The sequence below is a fragment of the Sarcophilus harrisii genome, chromosome 2 (assembly GCF_902635505.1).
Source record: "Sarcophilus harrisii chromosome 2, mSarHar1.11, whole genome shotgun sequence".
Lineage (NCBI taxonomy): Eukaryota > Metazoa > Chordata > Mammalia > Dasyuromorphia > Dasyuridae > Sarcophilus > Sarcophilus harrisii.
Window position 1 is genome coordinate 262869636 of NC_045427.1, and position 18846 is coordinate 262888481.

At 37.0% G+C, this 18846-nt stretch overlaps 1 protein-coding gene across 14 annotated transcripts in view; it reads left to right on the forward strand.

The window, feature by feature from the left end:
• MGA (MAX dimerization protein MGA) overlaps nucleotides 1–18846 on the forward strand; it is a 224311-nt gene that overhangs the window by 118894 nt on the left and 86571 nt on the right. For 7 of the 14 annotated variants that reach the window (XM_031952126.1, XM_031952133.1, XM_031952129.1 and 4 more), the window contains one exon: nucleotides 15822–16969. In XM_031952126.1, coding sequence (XP_031807986.1) covers nucleotides 15900–16969 — 1070 coding nt within the window. In that variant the 5' untranslated portion in view covers nucleotides 15822–15899. The other 7 variants (XM_031952125.1, XM_031952138.1, XM_031952139.1 and 4 more) reach the window with 3 other exon arrangements.

Genomic DNA, 18846 nt, shown 5'->3' on the forward strand with positions numbered 1-18846 from the left:
ATACTTTTTGTGAGTGGACTGAGCAACATTATTTGAAAAGGTCTGGGAGATGAGCAAGCCCATAGCAACCTCAGATAGCCCAATAGTAAAGTTTTGCTTGAACTCAAGAGTGTTTGGAAGCATATATGCTGAAATAAAATTGGAAAAATAAATTGAAGGCAAATTATTCAAGGCTTTCAGTCATAGGCTAAGAAAATTTCTTCTACCATTTAGGCAGTAGAATATTAGTGAAGCTTTTTGAGCAAGTGACACAGTAAGCTTTTTGTATTAGGCAGATAATTTTGGTAGATTGTGATATGTGAAGAATAAATCAGAGAAGGGAAAAACAGATGGCTAAATTACAAGTTTCAAGGCAATTAGGATAATCCAGGTAATGAAGATGACAAATTTTTGAGTGGAGAAAATGGAGAAGATGGTTTACATTCTAGGGTCTTTAAAGGACAAGGACTGTCTACTTATCCCCAAGCTCTAGCATAGTAAACTCGACTTCCCCCAAACCATCTCCCCCATTTGACATACTTTTAAGTTTAATCTTCATACTTAGCATTTTCTCCATCACTTTATGTCTAGTCGTCAACAAAATAATCATTTTGTAGTTTGCTGCTTTCTGAGGTGTTAACACAATGCTATACTGACAATTTAACAGTAGGCTCTCACTAGCCTTTCAAAGTGACTCTAGATGCACCCTTGGATATGGATCATAGCATATTGTTTTTCTTCCACTTGATCTTCAATGGTTTCCTATATTTGATCCATAATATTCTTCATATTTTTCTCCTGTCCAATAATACTCCATTACCTTCATATATAATAATTGTTAGATATGAGTTATTTCTAGTTTTTTTTTCTATCATGAGTATTAGGAATGCTTTTGCATAAAAACTTTCTCCTGTTGATCACATCCCTAGAATGTAATTTTAGTCATGAAATCAGTCAGTTAAACCTTGTAGTTTTATAGTTTTAATTATACAATGCTAGTACTTAAATTTTTTCCACTTAACTTTTGACTTGGACTAAAGTTCATACTTACTACCATGTGAAAAGATGGCTTGTAAAGAAAATGTTTTCTGTTTCATTCTTAGAACCAATTTTATATTTGATCCTGTTTAATGGACTTAAGCATTAGTTTGTATATATTATAAATATGTATGTCTATGAAAAGGAATATAAGTCCTTTGTGGACAAGGATATTTCCTTTTTTCTGTATCCCTTTTATCTGACAGATAAAAATGCTGCATAAATGGTTGTTGAAAGAATGAGAGACAGAGAGTGCAAATAAATATGCTGGGCCTAGAACTGAACAGGAATAGAAGATGCAGATTGTATTGTCTGAGGGAAAGTGCCAAGTTTTTAAAAATACTGACCTCATACTTCTTCCTGAAACAAACAAGCTTCTTCCTTTTTCTTTAAAGCCAGTATTTTCCTAGTAATGTTATATGCCAGCAAGTTAAAGAACACTACAGACTTCAAAAAAATTGAAATTGGAGTTCCTTCTCTGAAAAGGAAATTGAGATGCACATGTTAGTGTAAGTAGGCTACAAAACAGTATGAACAAGTAAATATAGAGGATATCATCAATGATAGATATGGTGCAATTCGAGTTAACTGGGAGAAAGAATAATTTGATATAAGCATTCCAACATGTGCCTTTGCTACAATCATTTGTTTTACACAATCAGGCATTGAGTTCATGAGATTTCAATACATCCCTTAATTCCTTATTAAACTACACTTAATTTCGCAAGTATAGCTTTAATGAATAATACACAATAAAGTCTTCATAGATATTTTCTATTGAATGAATCTAAGAGAGTGAATAGAATTGTCAAAATGTGGCAACTTGCTAGCCAAAGAGGAAGAAAGAGAAAGATTATGCTAGATTTTCCCTCTAGGTTAGTAGAATGGTGGTATTATCAATAAAAATGGCTGATTGGAAGGATAGGCAAGTGCAGCAAAAAATCTGATGAAGAGTTACATGGATTAAAATTTATTTGTTGAATTTCATTTCAGACAGGACATTAATAAGGAAGGCCATCTGTAGGGATATCAGAATAATGAAGGGCTTTGAGTCCATGTTATATGGAGGTTCATTAAAGAAACTATAGATATGTAGCCTGTAGAAAAGCTGGAAAGGCAAGAGCATGGGGATAGAACATAATTGTCTTCAAATACTTGAAGTGCTATAATGTAAAAAAGGGATTAGAGCTATAGGTTTCACTTTAAGAATATTACTAAAGCAAATGCAAGGAGGCAAATTTAAGTTTAGTATTAGGAAAATATTCCTAACATCTAGAGCTATCCACAACTAAATGGATTATGATAGGAGGCAGTAGGTTTCACCTTAGTGTAAATTTTCAAACAAAGAATGGATAAACATTTTTCATATATACTGTATTGGGAATCCATTTGGCGATATCTCTTCCAACTGTAAACAATTCTTTGAAGTGGAAATGTTTAGACATCTAGAGAATAAATATGATACAGTGAAATTGCCACTAGATTGGGATTCACATTCTAGCTCTGCTCCATATCTGTATGAACTTGAGCAAGTCATTTCTCCTGTTCCTCATTTTCCTCTTTGGTAAAATGAAGTAGGTCGTCAGCCAACAAGCATTTATGAATAAGCACTAGTATGAGCAAATTGTTCTAAGTACTGGCACTTAGAAAGGTAAAAGCAGTCTTTTGTTCATATTCTGATGGAGACAACATGCAAATAATTACATACAGACAACATAGATTACAGTGTAAATAGAAGGTAATTTTATAGGGAAGGACTGCAGGAAAATAAGGTCTCCTGCACAAGGTTGGATTTGAATGGAGTATTGAAGCAATCTAGGGAATCAAAGAATAAGCATTGAAGAGGGAGTGTATTTCAGGATAGAGGGAATAGCCATTAAAAAGGCACCGAGTGCAGAGATAGAGGGTTGTATTTGATCTTGGAAATAATAAGGCTTTAAATGCTCCCCAAATTTTGTTTTAATTCTGAATGTAATTGAGAACCATTGGAATTAAGGGGGTGAAGTGGTTAAGACTTCTTATTAGGAAGATTACTTTGGCACCTGATTGGAGGGATGAATTGGACTCGAGATAAGGGGACCATTTAGACCATTTAGAAAGCTATTTCCGTAGTATGTGTTTTAGAGCCTTTAGAGCAAGGGATTAAGCCGGGTTATCTTCATCATAGATGTTTTTTCCCTCTAAAACTATGACCCTGTGGGTGCATATTGAAGGCATTATCCATAACCATGTAATAGGGAATGACATTAATAAGATTGGACTTCAATGTTTTGTTACTTGAAAAAGTATTTTGCCTTTGATCCCTCCTTAATTTTTTAAGCAGAAATTTTAATTTATGATGGACTATATTCATGATTCAAATGTATTCACAGTACACTCACATATTTAGGGAAAGAACGCTAGGAAACTGGGGTTTCAGAAGGGGATGGAATTGCTAATATTTAAGGAGGGAAAGGATAGAGGGGGCTTAAGCATGGAATTGATTACAGTAAATCAGGTGGAGTATTCTATGCTAGAAAATATAATGAATATATATGCACTTTCAGATTTTAATCCAGCAGCTAAAACTACTTTTTAGGAAGAAACATACTGCAATGTATTGGGAATATTTAAAATTAAATTTTAAAAAATTAATTACCAGTGAATTATTTTAAAATCTATTTTTAAAAGTCCATAAATTCCATTAAAAATGTAAGCATGATTGATTGCCTCATCTTATGTATACTTAATAGGAATAACAAATATGAAAATTTTTTTTTGCGAAGAATTCATATGCGGTACTCAGATAATTCAAGTTAAGTTTGCAGATTTGACCCACACAATTTTTTTTCAGCTAGTTTTTTTTCTCTTTTGATTGCCTACTTGATGAGCATTGTTTAGTCTTTCAGCCACATATAGTAAATGAATTGAGTGTTAGGTAACAAAAAAATTTGTTTTTGGAGATTGTCCATAGATAAGAAATGCATATTAAGAAATTCACATCTTGATGTGAACATTTGAACTTTTTCTCAAGTTAAAATGTGCAAGATTTGATTATTGAAAAGAACAATTCCAGCAAACATGAATTATTACTTAAATGCCCCAAATTCAGAAGGATTTCATATCGCTATATATTGTTATTTCTTTAGCATGATCCTATTTCTCATCCGCATAATTCTAATATAGATGTTATTTTATGAAATCTCTCTCTTCCCACCCCTCCCATCCCATTTATAACCTTTCCAAGAAAACCAGCTCGCCAATATTTTTGCATGTATAAAAAATATATATATGTATATGTATATATGTATATGTATATTTGCGAATTAAGGCTATTTTATCCAAATTTAACTAGTCAAGTGGTATGATACTAATTAAAGTAAATCGAGGAATATGTTTGTGCTTTGCAGAATATTTTTCCTCCATTTTTATTGGCAGTTTTTTCTGGCTTTTAGAACCATTGTTCTTGGTATAATCCTATCCGAAGATGGAATTTAGTGGCAAATCCCTTTCTTCCCAGATACTCATCCCTGGTTCTCCCGGGAGGAGAGCCTTAAGACCCGCCTCTGCCACAACTGCTGACTATGACCTCTCAGCTAGTTCTATTACCAGGCCCCCAAGGCCACTCCTTTTAAGTTTTCCATTGGTTCTGGCGCAGGCCAAGGCGACTCGCACGCTGGGGCTGCAAAGCCCTTCCTCAATTGAAGGGTGTTTGGGGAGTAGGGGTCGGTTGAGCCCTGGCGGGGATGGGGGCAGGCGGGGATGGGGGAGCGCAGGCTGGCCGGGCAAAGCTCGGAGGAGTGCGTGGTAGGCGCGCTTGGGAGGTCAGGACCAGCGACGATTCCCCAGCTCCCACGAAGACTTCGTGTGTAAGGCTGAGGGAATCGGGGTGCGTCTTGCCTGCCCCGCCCCTCCCGTTTCCAGAAGCTTCAGCATTGGGACCCGGGACGCAGAGAACTGGGGAAAAAGGAGACCCTCTGCTCTGCGGGGCGGGTCTGAGGGCCTAGTCGCATCTGCTGGTCTGTTTGGCCTCTTGGAACTAGGGGTGGGGTGGGGTGGGGGGGGCGGGGTGGGCAAGGAGCCTCGCGCCGAGAATTATGCGTCTGCGCAGTGGTATGGGGCGGAAGCGCGTGCGCGGTGACGTGGGAGGGGGTTGATGGTGCGCGCGCAGTCTCTTCAGCTGGCTGCAGACACACGGTGTGCGAGCGGAACGGAATAACCCGCCCCCAGCGGGATGTGAAGGACTCGGGGTGAGGTCTGCCGCTCCCTGCACGGTAACTCTCGGGCCTGGGTGGAGGGCATTTGTTTAGTACTGGCGCGATAGGGGCTTTCGAGAGTTCGAAGCTCTTGGGTTTTTTTTTACTCTGCCGAAGCACTCGGCGGTGAGAGCTTCGCGCGCCCTACCCAGGCCGGGCCCGACGCGGGGGCAGCCTTGGGTGCGCGCGTTCCAGGCCCCCGATCGAGACTGCGCATGACACCTCTTGCGCGCCCCCGTTCCCACTTCCGGACTGCTGTTCTGACGAACTGGAAAAATCGACGCCAAAGGGATCGGCCACGAGGCGGGCGGGGTGAGAAGCGCCCTAGGCGCGGCCCTGCCCTCGCGTGCGTGGGGTGCTGCGCGGCGTGGCACGGTCTGCGTGACGACACTTTGTGGAGTGTGAGTCTGTTGCGATTGTAGGCAACGCTTTGAACTATAAGTGCTTTAGGCTCCATATCAGGCATCTGAATCGCAGAAAGGGGTTGTTGATAATCCTGTTTTCTGGCCGAAATGAAGCGTGGCTTTGACACCTGTGCACACGCATCTCCTTACGTGTAAAGCCAGAACTGACTCTCTGGGGAGTAGCCAGTGTAGAAAGAAGGAGCCGTCGGCTGTTATCTGGTGAGGAATGGAGCTACTTCTGAGTGGGAACCTTAGTAAACAAAGGGCTGATAGCTCGTAGGTGCTGATGAGTGAGGGCTGGGAAAACAGGTGGGGAGAGGAGGTGCTATTTTGCCTTTCCATCTGTGGGGGCAGTCTCAGGCTGCTGCTGCACTCTAACTGACGGAGAGGACACATCTATCTTCACCTGCTCCCTACATCTTTTAGGTGAAGGGGTGGGGTGTGAATAAAACCTCCCCCAACCCTTCTGCTCTTCCAGTAGTTAGGGTTTCTTTTGTGCTTATGAAGAATGGAGTAAATAGTGATTTCTTGTGATTGAAAGCTGGAAAAGTGTTGTAAGATTTTTACTGTGGTTAGTTTCTCCTTAGGATTCTGGGGCCTCTGTTTGCAGAATTTTAGGTGTGGTTCCTTCTATCCAGCACTTTAGCTAGAATAGGATGATGGCAGCTGAGAAGGGAGGCAACAATCGAAATGCTGATCCTTTTGAAGTTAAAGTGTAGGGAACAGCTCGTCTGGCCTGGTTTCCGTCGCAGAACCGACACGTGGATCCTGTAAGAACTTTCGAACCCACTCGAGTTGTGTCCGCGCATGCTATGATGGCTTTTGCGGTAGCTTATGTAGCTGAATCTTGTGGCTAAGCCCTGCAGCTTTACTCCTTGCTCCTGGGCACGACGCCGCTTGTGGGCTGCCGGGAAAGTGAATGGGGGCGGGGTGACGGCTTTTAGCGTGGAGGCGGGACCAGGAGGGCTTTGAAGCTTTATGTGGTCTCTACGGTAACAGAACGCTGCACCTCTCCCGCGGAGCTCCTAGCAGGTTCCGGCGGGTTGCACGTGACCCTCGGGGCTGCTATTCCCCGGAAGAGCTTTTTCTGCTGCGGTTTTTCACGTGGTACCCAACCAGTCAGACGTTGTCTACGAGAAATACTGCAAGAGCTGGCCTCTCGTAGGTGACCAGGCCATTTCTCCCGGGGTGGGTGACATACGTATATTTCCTTTAGGAAGAACGGCACAGTATCTGGACAGCTATCACACTGCCAGATATTCTAGTTAAAGTGTGTGTGAAACTTGAGCGATCATATTAGTGGGTAAACGTTTAGATTTGATAAAACCCTGTTTCCTGCGTGTGACTTGGTGATAGCGAAGGTGAGGCAGCATCGTATTAGGTCATTGTGAATTTAGTACTCAGAAAAAGAAATATTTGAAATTGCCCTCTGTTGCGGAGAGTGAATTTAGCTAAGATCCTAGTTTGGGTGGCTTCTGGGCGCCAGAAGCTGATCTCTATGGGTTTTCAAGGAATAGGAATGAACCTATCTGCATTAGAATGGAGATGCTGTGTTTTTTGGAAGCAAAGTACAATTCAATAAATTGCTTAGATCCTAGAAAGATTTGTTGTAAAATTAATCTATTGTGTTTGAAAACCGACTGGGAATATGCTTTGTAGAGGTTTTTAAAATTACCCACTCTTTTCTCTCCTCCATTCCAACCTATTGCTTCATAATTCTTATCTACCTCCTTCCCCCTTTTTTGAGCTTTAAACTTTTAGGACACTTGGGAAAGGGAACAACTAAACATCCATAGTTTTGATGAATTTGTTCTCATCATATCCTCAGCTTTAAAAGCTGGAGTGAAAAAATATTTTGGAGATTGTATGTAAATGGAAAGGTCCTTAGAAGACTTCAAGCTCAACAATAGGTAACAATCTCATGTTGAAGTCTCAGTTTAAATTGCCCTTTCAAATTTCATGCTTGTTGAAGACAAATCGCGTTTGGTAATTAATTTTGGATTTTTGAATGTCTAAAAATGAGGTATAGAAGTATTTGGAATTTTGGATAATGGAGTTTGATGGTTAGCTGAATATTTTAAAATTTGAATAGGGCCTAGAAACTGGATCAGTGATTTCCTTGGTGAACAAACCCGTACCAATGAATATTGTCTTCAAAATTTTCTTTACAGGCATTTATGTGTTAGAGGTAGAACTAAAAATCTAGATCTTTTTGGCTTTGACATCTACCTTCTAGGCATTGCTGCCTCTCTGCATAGGGCTTAGGCATTAAACTAATTAACTCAATTGTAGTTTGAAAAGTGTTATTTTGCAACCAAGGAATAATTAGCAGAAAGATCATAAGCAAAAATAGATTTGAATTAAATTTGAAATTGTAACCTTTTGTTTATTGAAATTGCAACATTGCTTCAGTTGAAAATATTCCCTGAAAAGTATTATTTTTTGTTGATTGTGTAACTCTGATGACAATTGATAGGATGTATCATTTCGGTATGTCACTTTGTTTTGCTTTTCCACATTTAAAATTCTAGTTACCACAATAATTCTTTGTATGTTGAATAGAAAGAAATGCTGATAATTTTTTAAACTTCAAATTGGATATTGTTTTTATCCAAGCTGTTTTGTACTCATTGCTGGCATATAGTATGTACTTAAATGTTTATTAACTGACAGCATACAAGCCCTGACAGCTAAATCATTGATTCAAAACATGGTCTCATTAATTTCATTTGGGTAGGGAAGACCCTTTGAGGAAACTCCCTTACCAAAGCAGAGTAATAACTATTCTCAGACTATAAATTGTCTGGGAATAGCATGAGATTTAAGTGACTTGCCCTGAGTCACACAACCTGTAAGGTAATTGAAGGTGAAGCATGGGAATATATATCTACATCTATATAATCACTTTAAAATTGTACATTTTGCCCATGCTCAGTTGTATGCCTGATAGGGATATTGATAGCCAACTTTCAAACTATTCGCTCCCCAAGCGGCACATGAGATTTATGGATCCATAGATCAAAACTAAATAAGCTCTTCACATTCTAAGTCATTGGTTAAAGAACCGCCAGTTATGTTTCAGAGTAGTTGCTTTTAGTTATATTCTCAAGATCTCCTATCTGTTACATAGTTATTTTTGTGTCTGAAAGTAGCATTATAACCTGATTTTTGAATACTTTTCTAAATTAAAAAAATCTTTTAAAGATTTATTTTAAAATGTCCTGTGGACTGTTTTATTCATCTCTCATAGAATAATGTAAAAGATTTTCTCTTAAGGAGAGAAATATCAGAACATGTGGCCTTTTTCTTTAAAACATTGATCTACAACCAAATCATTTCCAATGGAGCAGTAATGAACTGAACCAGCTACGCCCAGAGAAAGAACTCTGGGTGATGACTAAAAACCATTACATTGACTTCCCAATCCCTATATTTATGCCCACCTGCATTTCTGATTTCCTTCACAAGCTAATTGTACAATATTTCAGAGTCTGATTCTTTTTGTACAGCAAAATAACGGTTTGGTCATGTATACTTATTGTGTATCTAATTTATATTTTAATATATTTAACATCTACTGGTTATCCTGCCATCTCGAGGAGGGGGGGGGGTAAGAGGTGAAAAATTGGAACAAGAGGTTTGGCAATTGTTAATGCTGTAAAGTTACCCATACATATAACCTGTAAATAAAAGGCTATTAAATAAAAAAAAAATAAAATAAAAAATAAAGCATTGATCTATAAATGGAAATTTTTTTAATTAGGAAATATTGTAGCATTTTGATATTTTGAATTTTTTTCATGATGTAAGTAGGAAACTTGGCTTAGTGGAAAAAATGTGACAATAGAGTATTTTAGTATGGATTCTATTTCTGATGCTTTATACTCGTGTAATTTTAGGTATGTCATCTAATTTTTCCAGACCTCAGTTTCCTCTCCTGTAAAATAGACATTGATTGGACTTGCATGGCTTCTTAAGTTTCTTTTAAGTCTAGGTCTGTGATCTCATGAACCTATTAATTTTAATTCTTCACACATTGTTTTTGTGTGCAAGTTTTGAGCTCATGAGGAAATACTTCCAAAATTATTAAGTGCCTACTGTTTTTGTATGTAATTTTGCATTGAATTTGTGGCTATTTTTACATGAGCATGTTGTTAATTAGATAGTTATTCTACATTGTTTATTGCAATGGATCTGAATCACCTCATTGTTGAAAGAGCCAAGTCCATCACAGTTGATCATCACATAATCTTGTTGCTTTGTACAATGTCTGTTGGCTTTATTCACTTCACTTAGCACCAGTTCATGTAAGTTCTTCCAAGCTTTTCTGACATTAATTTGCTCATCATTTCTTACATAGCAATAATATCCCATAACATTCATATACCATAACTTATTCAGCCATATCCTAATTGAGAAGCAATCCACTGTTTCTTTTTTTTTTTTTTTTTTTTTTTTTTTTTTTTTTTTTGCCACTTTGTAAAAATTTATAAACATTTTTGCACATGTGGGTCCTTTTCCCTTTTTTATGTCGTCTTTGGGGTACAGACCCAGTAAAGGCACTACTGGATAAAGGCGTGTGCACAGTTTGGCAAGTTTTTGGGCATAGTTCCAAGTTGTTCTCCAGAATGCTTGGATCAGTTAACAATTCCAGAACAACGTATTAGTGTTCCAGTTTTCCCACATCCCCATCCCAGCATTTATCATTATCTTTTCCTGACATCTTATCCAATCTGAGAAGTATATAGTAGTACCTCAGAGTTTTTAAAATGTGCATTTCTGTAATCAGTAATGATTTAGAACATTTTTTCACGTGACTAGAAATGATTTTAATTTCTTCCGTCTGAAAATTGTTTGTATGCTTTGATCATTTATCAATTGGGGAATGACTTGTAGTCTTATAAATTTGAGTCAATTCTCTGTTCTGACAACAGAAATGTTGATTTAAATTTCTGTGATTGTTTTTTTTTTTACCCTTGTCGCCCATACTAATAATATATAAACACATTATTATAGGAAATCATTTCTTTATTTATCTTAAACCTCTGTTGGATAACAGTCTGATTGTGACCAACTGCCCTATTAGATGTTTCCAATTAGATGTACTGTAGGCACATCCAGGTTAACGTAACCAAAACATTCTTTTGTGATCTATCTCATTTCTTCCTAATATTTCTATTTCTGTCAAGTTACCAAAGGTTGCATACTTAGATTTTGCATTAGTTCATTTGTCATAGTCCTGGCACCTGTTCCTTTCTTTTCATTCATGTGGCTACTATCCTAGTTCAGCCCTCATTTTATTTATATACTATTGCAATGGCCCCTAAGTGTGTCCCTCTCTCAGTATTTTATTTTTTACTCAGCTGACAAGATGAGCCTTTTGCTTTCTCAAAAAGTTCAAGGTGTCTTTCTTACTTATAATATGCAAACTCCTCCTTTTAGCATTTAAATTCCTTTACAATCTGCAACTTTAGGTGTTCCACTTCTTAATAGGGTTTTTTGTTGTTGAGGTAGTTGGGGTTAAGTGACTTGGCTAGGGTCACACAACTAGGACGTGTTAAGTGTATGAACTTAGATTTGAACTTGGGTCTTCCTGACTTCAGGGTTGGTGTTCTATCCACAGAGCCACCTAGCTGCCCCCTCTTAATAGGTTTTTAACCAGAAGTTGGATTATCACTTGTTGGCTATGTTATAGTGCGGATTCTTTTTGTGTGTAGGTTGGACTGAGTGGTTGTTGGAATCCCTTCCAACTCAAATTCTGTGTTACTATGACACCTTGCCAGGTTTACTACACATTACCCATCTTTATCCACTCTACACTAAAGCCAAACTGGCATAATACTATGATTATGCTTCTGCCTCCACCCCCCCTCCCCCCCCCCCCAACCCCCAAAATTAATTTAACATTTTATTTCCTTTCCACTCCATAGCTGTGTGCACTCTCTTCTCTGCTTCCATCGTGTGCCTACTATGGTCTTTATCTCTGTACTTCTCAGAATCCATCCCTTCCTTAAAAATCCTTCAAATGCCACATGTAAAGCTCTCTCAAACCCTCCCCACCCCCCCACAAGACTTAGATTGTGAGTCTGAGTAAGAATTGAATGTGTACTATATATACAGTAATAGGGATAGTGGAGAGGAAATGGGGGAAAGGTCGCGAGTTAATTTTTGTACATGTTGAGTTTAAGAATATCTATTGAACATCTTTTAGGGATATTTGAAAGGCAGTTGGAGATGCAAGATTGGATATCAGAAGAGGTTGGAGCAGGTTAGGTAGATTTGAGAATCAACAACATATAGAGATTGTAATGAAATCCAAAGAAGTTAATGAAAAATCACTAAGTGAAGTAGTATTGTTGTTTATCCTTTGTTTCCAAAGAGGATCTTGGCATCAAAAAAGATGATGCCATGACTTGTAAATGAATTAGATTTAAGTGAGGAAGGATTGTTAAATCACCACCAGTCTCATTCTCTCCTCCAGTCTTCTGAGATCAGTTTCAAGATTGAGATCAGGATACCTTGGAAGTGGCCTTGCATACAGTGGGAGACCTTGGCCTTTTGAAGCTGAAGCTTTCTCGAATCTCAGTTTGTTTGAAGCAGTGCCCATTCAGTGATTGATAGGTAAAAAACTAGTCTTTTACTTAGTCAAAAACAAAATCAGCTAGGCTGGGGAAGATCCTCAGGGTTTCTGCTCAAAACAGAAACAATGGCTATTGACACTCACTGAGCCATTGGGGCCTAAATTACAAATAAATTAGTTTGTGCATCAATCTGTAAGAGCCAGAGTGATTTAGATTTAAGACATGGTTCTTAAGAAAGAAATCTAAATTGCAAACTCCAAGATAGCTTGTGAAGTTTCAGTGATCAAAGTTCATATTCCTTTGGGGGAGAGCACCTGCAGTTAAGAATATGATAACCCTAATTTGGCTCTTCAACAATGTGATGGTTCAAGGCAATTCCAGTAGACTTGGGTTTGAAAATGCCATCTGCATCCAGAGAGAGCACTATATGGAGACTGAACGTGGATTTAAGCATAGTATTTTCACCTTTGTTTGTTTTTATCTTTATTATGTTTTTTATGGTTTGATTTTTCTTATACAGCATGACTTATGGAAATATGTTTAAAAAGGATTGCACATATTTAATCTAAATCAGATTGCTTGCTGTCTTGGGGCGGGGAGAGGTGAGGGAGAGAGAAAAATTCGGAACACAATCTTACAAAAATGAATGTTGAAAACTATCTTTACATATATTTGGAAAAATAAAGTATTATTGAAGGAAAAAAGGGGGAGTGTGTGATTCTCTATGTGGACAGAGAAAAGGGAGGAGGGATGAACTGTGTGCTCAACTAGAACTAGACAGTTGGGTCCCTAGTGGAACAGCTACTTCTCACAGGTTGTCTTTTGTTCTTGAAAGAAAACTATGAAATCGGGAAGGTGATGCTTTGGATTTCATTTAAGGAGGGCTATGCAGAGTCACCAGTCTCACTCTCATTTGCAGCCATCTGCAAACAGTAACAAGATATAGATAAGGATGCCTGGAGGTGGCCCCAGTAGAAGTGAAGAGATCTCAGGATAGAAATGTGTGGGACACATACAGTTAAAATGAATGATCTGGATGAGGATCTAGCAAAGGAGATGGAGAGAATGGTCAACTAGATAGGAAAAGACTTGGAGAAAGTTTGCGGAAAACCTAAAAGAAAGTAGAAAGAAGATGATCAATAGTGTCAAAAGCTGCAGGAGGTCATGTAGAATAAGGCCTGAGAAAAGAAGGTTGAATCTTGCAAGTGAACTAAAGCTAGAAACTGGAAGCTAAAACTAGAAGCTGCATTGTAAATCGGTAAGCAAAGGGTGAGAAGAAAAGAAGTGGGGGCATGTATCTTAAATATTTTTTAAAGAAGTTTAACCAGAAAAGACAGAAGTATAAAAGATAGTTATAGGGAATAGAAGGATAAAAGTGAAGGTTTTTTTCAGGACTTATGAAACATAGGCACGTTTGTAGGTAAAAAGGAATGAGGCAGGTTACAAGAAGGGATTGAGTAAGTGATAGAAGGGAAATGACAGAGACAAATAGAAGACATAAAAATGAATGTTACTTTATTTTGAAAAACACTAGAAAAAAGACTATTTTCATTATGAACTTGTACTTAACTTATTTTTAAACATAAAATTTCAATTAATACTTCTGATCCTGAGCTGCTTATTATTCTCTCTCTCCTGTTATGAATTTTTTATTCTCTTCTGAGCATGTTTTGCTGACATTGACTATTCTTATGTCAAACCCTCCCCACCCCCCCACAAGTATCACAATAAAAATCTCAGAATGTAGTTTTTTGGGTTTTTTTTGGTTTTTTTTTTAACTTAGATTTGGCTTCAGTTCATTCATCCTGTTACTCTGGTTTTTGAAGTAAGTCACAGTTGTTTGGGTGTAATTCATTGTATAGTGTAGATAAATTATTGAGAATGTTTTGGGTAAATTGAATTTTTATTGATCTAGAAGAGTTAGATATTTACTGTGGGTGATCTTTTTGTAAAGTGGAAGACTTGTTTTGTAAAAATAACAACAAAAAAATCAACAAAAATCTTGTAATAATCTTGTAAGTTTGGATCTTTAAATACTGAGCTTTTCTAAAATTAAGACCATATACTTTTTTATTTGTAGAGATAATGCTTAATAGTAAATTATAGAGTAATCAATTGGGAGAAATAGTTTGAAATAGATTAAAATTAATTTTTAAAAAATCATCGTTAGCCATATGTTGCTCTTTTTGTAGTGATAAAGAACTGGAAATTGAGTGGAGATATCCATGGATTGGGGAATGGTTAAATAAATTATGGTATATGAATGTAATGGAATATTACTGTTCTATAGGAAACGATGAATAGGCTGATTTCAGAAAAGCTTGCAAAGAGTTACATGAGCTGATGTTGAGGGAAGTGAGCAGAACCAAGAGAACATTGTACACAGTAACAGGAAGATTATATATTAATCAATTGTGATGGCCTTGGCTCTTTTTATCAATGAAGTGATGCAAAACAATTCCAGTATTATTGATGTGCGTTTGAAAATACCATCTGCATCCAGAGAGAGAACTGTGGAGACTGAATGTAGATCAAAACATTATTTTTACACCCCCCCCCCTTTTTTTTTTTCTTGTGGTTTTTCTCTTTTGGTTTGATTTTTCTTGCACAATGTGATAAATATAGAAATAATTTTAAAAGGTTCACATATGTGATCATATAAAACCTATGTCAGATTGTTTGCTGTCTTTTGGAGGAAGGCAGAAAAATTTAGAACATCAAATCTTATAATGAATGTTGAAAACTATCTTTACATGGATCTGGAAAAATAAAATACTTTCGAGGAAAAAAAATCATTGCCAAAAAAATTTACTCAAAATTTTTTTCACTTTTAATCTTACTTAATATTCATTTCAAATGTATTTATTTCCCTGTCTTTCTTTAATCACTATGCCTTCCTTTGTGGCAAAGATTTTTTAAAAAAGGAGCGGAGGAAAGGGAACAGTTCAGTAAAGTAATGCAGTGACTTTATTTGCCAGCACTTGTAATATTCTCCTCCACACCCCTTATCTTGGATGTAAAGGGGAGTATATTTGGTATTTTTTTTCCAGGGCTTTATAATAACATTGTACTTAGTTTTTATTCTTATTTGTTTCTTTCTATAGTTGAAATTATTGTATATATTGTTTTTTCTGATTCTGTTTATTATATTCTACTTTAATTCATAAAAGTCTTCTCATACTTCTTTAACTTTTGTCATTTTTTTGATGGTATAATAATTGAGTTCATGTATCACAATTTATTCCATTGTTTCCCTACTTTGTTGCTAACCTTTGGCTACCATTAAAAAGTGCAATTATGAATATTTTGGTATATATTTGACCTTTCTTAACCTCATTAGATTAGTAGTGGAGTTTCCTGGATCAACGGATATGGACATTTTAATTATTGAATGGGTATTTTTACAGTTTTGTAGCAATGGAATGATATGATGAAATAATTAAGGTATATTTATGAGAATACATTGTCCTTTTCAGTTTTTAGATTCATTTTTCTCACATCCTTGTCATTTTGAAATAAGTTGTTGTAGCACTGTATTATCTGTTTTTAAAGAAGATTCAGCTATTTGTTTTGCTTGTTTTCAGGATGGTGAGAACACAGGCCGAGCTATTTTGATTGTTGTCTACAATTAGTTCAAGAGAGAATTTACTACTAAAGTTATTATGGAGCAACAGCAGCAGGTTGCATTGAATAATCAAGATGGTGGTACCGTATCAGGAGCAGCACCTGCTTTTTTTGTCATCTTGAAACAGCAGCAAGGAAATAGTAAAACTGATCAAGGGATTTTAGTAGCAAACCGGGATGCCTGTGCTTTAGCCAGCAGTGTGTCATCATCACCAGTAAAAACTAAAGTAAAGACATGCCTTCCTGCTGATTGTACTTCAGGGGGCATCACTGTCACCCTGGATAATAATAGCATGTGGAATGAGTTCTATCATCGAAGCACAGAAATGATTCTAACTAAGCAGGGAAGACGCATGTTTCCTTATTGTCGTTACTGGATAACTGGCTTAAATTCAAATTTGAAATATATCCTTGTAATGGACATTTCTCCTGTGGACAACCACCGCTATAAATGGAATGGCCGCTGGTGGGAGCCCAGTGGTAAAGCAGAGCCTCATGTCTTGGGGAGGGTGTTCATTCATCCAGAATCTCCTTCTACCGGCCATTATTGGATGCATCAACCAGTGTCTTTCTATAAACTGAAACTTACCAACAATACACTCGATCAGGAAGGGCACATTATCTTACATTCTATGCATCGTTACCTGCCACGGCTTCACCTGGTACCTGCAGAAAAGGCTACAGAAATTATACAGCTAAATGGTCCTGATGTCCATACTTTCACCTTCCCACAGACTGAGTTCTTTGCAGTGACAGCTTATCAGAACATTCAAATTACCCAGTTAAAAATAGATTACAACCCATTTGCCAAAGGGTTTCGGGATGATGGATTGAACAGCAAACCTCAACGAGATGTGAGACAAAAGAACAGTTCAGACCAAGAAGGGAGTAGTGTCCCCAGTTCTCCTGGTTATCGGGGCCATCTTACTGAAAGTGATGGATCAGAGATACAACAGAGTGTTCCAGATACTGAATTGGGTGGCCATGAACCATCAGAGATGGACTTGGAGAAAGCATCTTTTAATGCAGAACGAGATTTTCTTGGGTTTTTAGATTCTGGTTTGACTCCTGATGGGATTCCACAACTAAAGCAGGAAGCTTCTGAAAGGTATGACAATGTAGTTCTCATTTTATAGAGTGATAGGCCTGGAGGGATTGTTTTATAGTGGCATTTTAGAATAATGATTATGGACACTTGGCAAATGCTATATCATACTTGAACTATGCAGCATTTGCAAACATTTACTAATGACCAATTTTCATATTTTTCATGTACTTTTTTCCCTTATGAGGGTAGTTGAATTTAAACATTTCTCCCTCACTTTTTCTCCCTCTTCCTTTTTTTTGGGGGGGGGGGAATTGATATGTGTCATCAATGTAGGATGTTCCCAGTGAGGACCCTTTTCTCAGTGAAGATTGGTACCTTCACTACAACTCAAAATCTTAGTTGTCTGGTATAGTTTAAAACAGAAGTGTCAAATTGTGATGGCAGCAAGTCCTAGTATTAACAGCTCAACCAGATTAAAATGACATTTAACAAAATAAATAAAAATACAATATAGAGAATGTAATTTTGAAGTTTTCTAAGTCGATAATAGGGCTCTGTTTCTAGTTGAGTTTGCCATTACTGCTCTAAAAGGTTAAGTTGAATGGACTTAAAACTGGTTCTTATCATATTGCCTACAAGTTTCATAAATATTTCCTCCAGATTCAGTAACTAAAACTTCTTATTAAAACTGTTATTGGTAGTTTGTGTTCAGGATGTTTTGAATTTCAGACATCTACAGTTGGTTGACATGAGTAGATTATAACTGCCATGGAGCTGAAAGTGAAGTTCTAAGTTTAGTCATTAAAAGGATCAGTTATGTGCCTTCATCCAATATGTTAAAAATGTTAACTATGATACAACCATTTCAGGTAGGGCCTTGAATTATGCTATTGATGACCATTTTGAAAAATGGGAAAAGAGTTATATCATTGTTTTAGAGTTCTTGCATGGTTTTGCCCCAACTTTTTTTTTTTTTTTTGGAAACAGTTGGGATTAAGTGACTTGTACAAGGTCACAGAGCTAGTAGTATAGTAAGTATAGTAAGACTTTTAATGAACCAGCTATTGAAATATCTCAGATCCATCTTAATAAGGTTTTATGGACCATTCAAGACTAGTGATCATAAAATTAAGGATAGGTAACATATTTGAATGGATTGTAAGACCATTTAGTTCTCTCATCCAGTTACTGGTTAAATAGTTTCTGAATTATCCATGCCTTAAATTGCTTTAGTGTCCCTTTTAACTTTTTGTCATTAGTACCTCCACCAGAGGCTTAGAGAAAGGAGTATAGGTAACACTGAAATAAATTGTGGGTATTTTTTCCTCCATTTCTTTTTTTCTTTCCTTTTTTGTTTTTTTGTTCCTTAACTGGGTAAATGATTTATTGAGAAGAATGAAACTAGAAGTAAAAATGAGACTTTTGGATTACCTTGGTATCTTATTTTTGCTCATCTAGTTTTGCAGGTTCATCAGAATTAATAGAATAAATAACGGATTATTAGCTATTTCATTTGCTTGTATCTTTTAACATATTGTTTGTTTGTTTCCACATGTTTGCCAAGTGTTTTTCTCCCATCTAAGGAGGGAGGAACATCTTGCCTAAAAAAATTATCTCTTTTCCCTTTCTGTCTCACTCGAAAGAGATTTTATCATTTAGTATTTGATTCTTGGGAATCATCTAATCAAGCTTCTCACTTTGCAGATGAGAAAACTTGATAGCTAGAGAGGTTTAGTTTTCCAAAGTATTAAGTAGTGTTAGAATTTAATTTATCATCCTCTACTCCCAAATCCAGTGCTGCTTCTACTTTATCACTTAGAGATTTATTCTCTCTCTTTTTTAAGCATCTCCAGTTTCTCTTTCTGTGAGTTTCTGAGAATATATGTAGGTCTGCTTTCTTGAAAGCAAAAATTGTATTTCAGAGTTTCATTCATGAT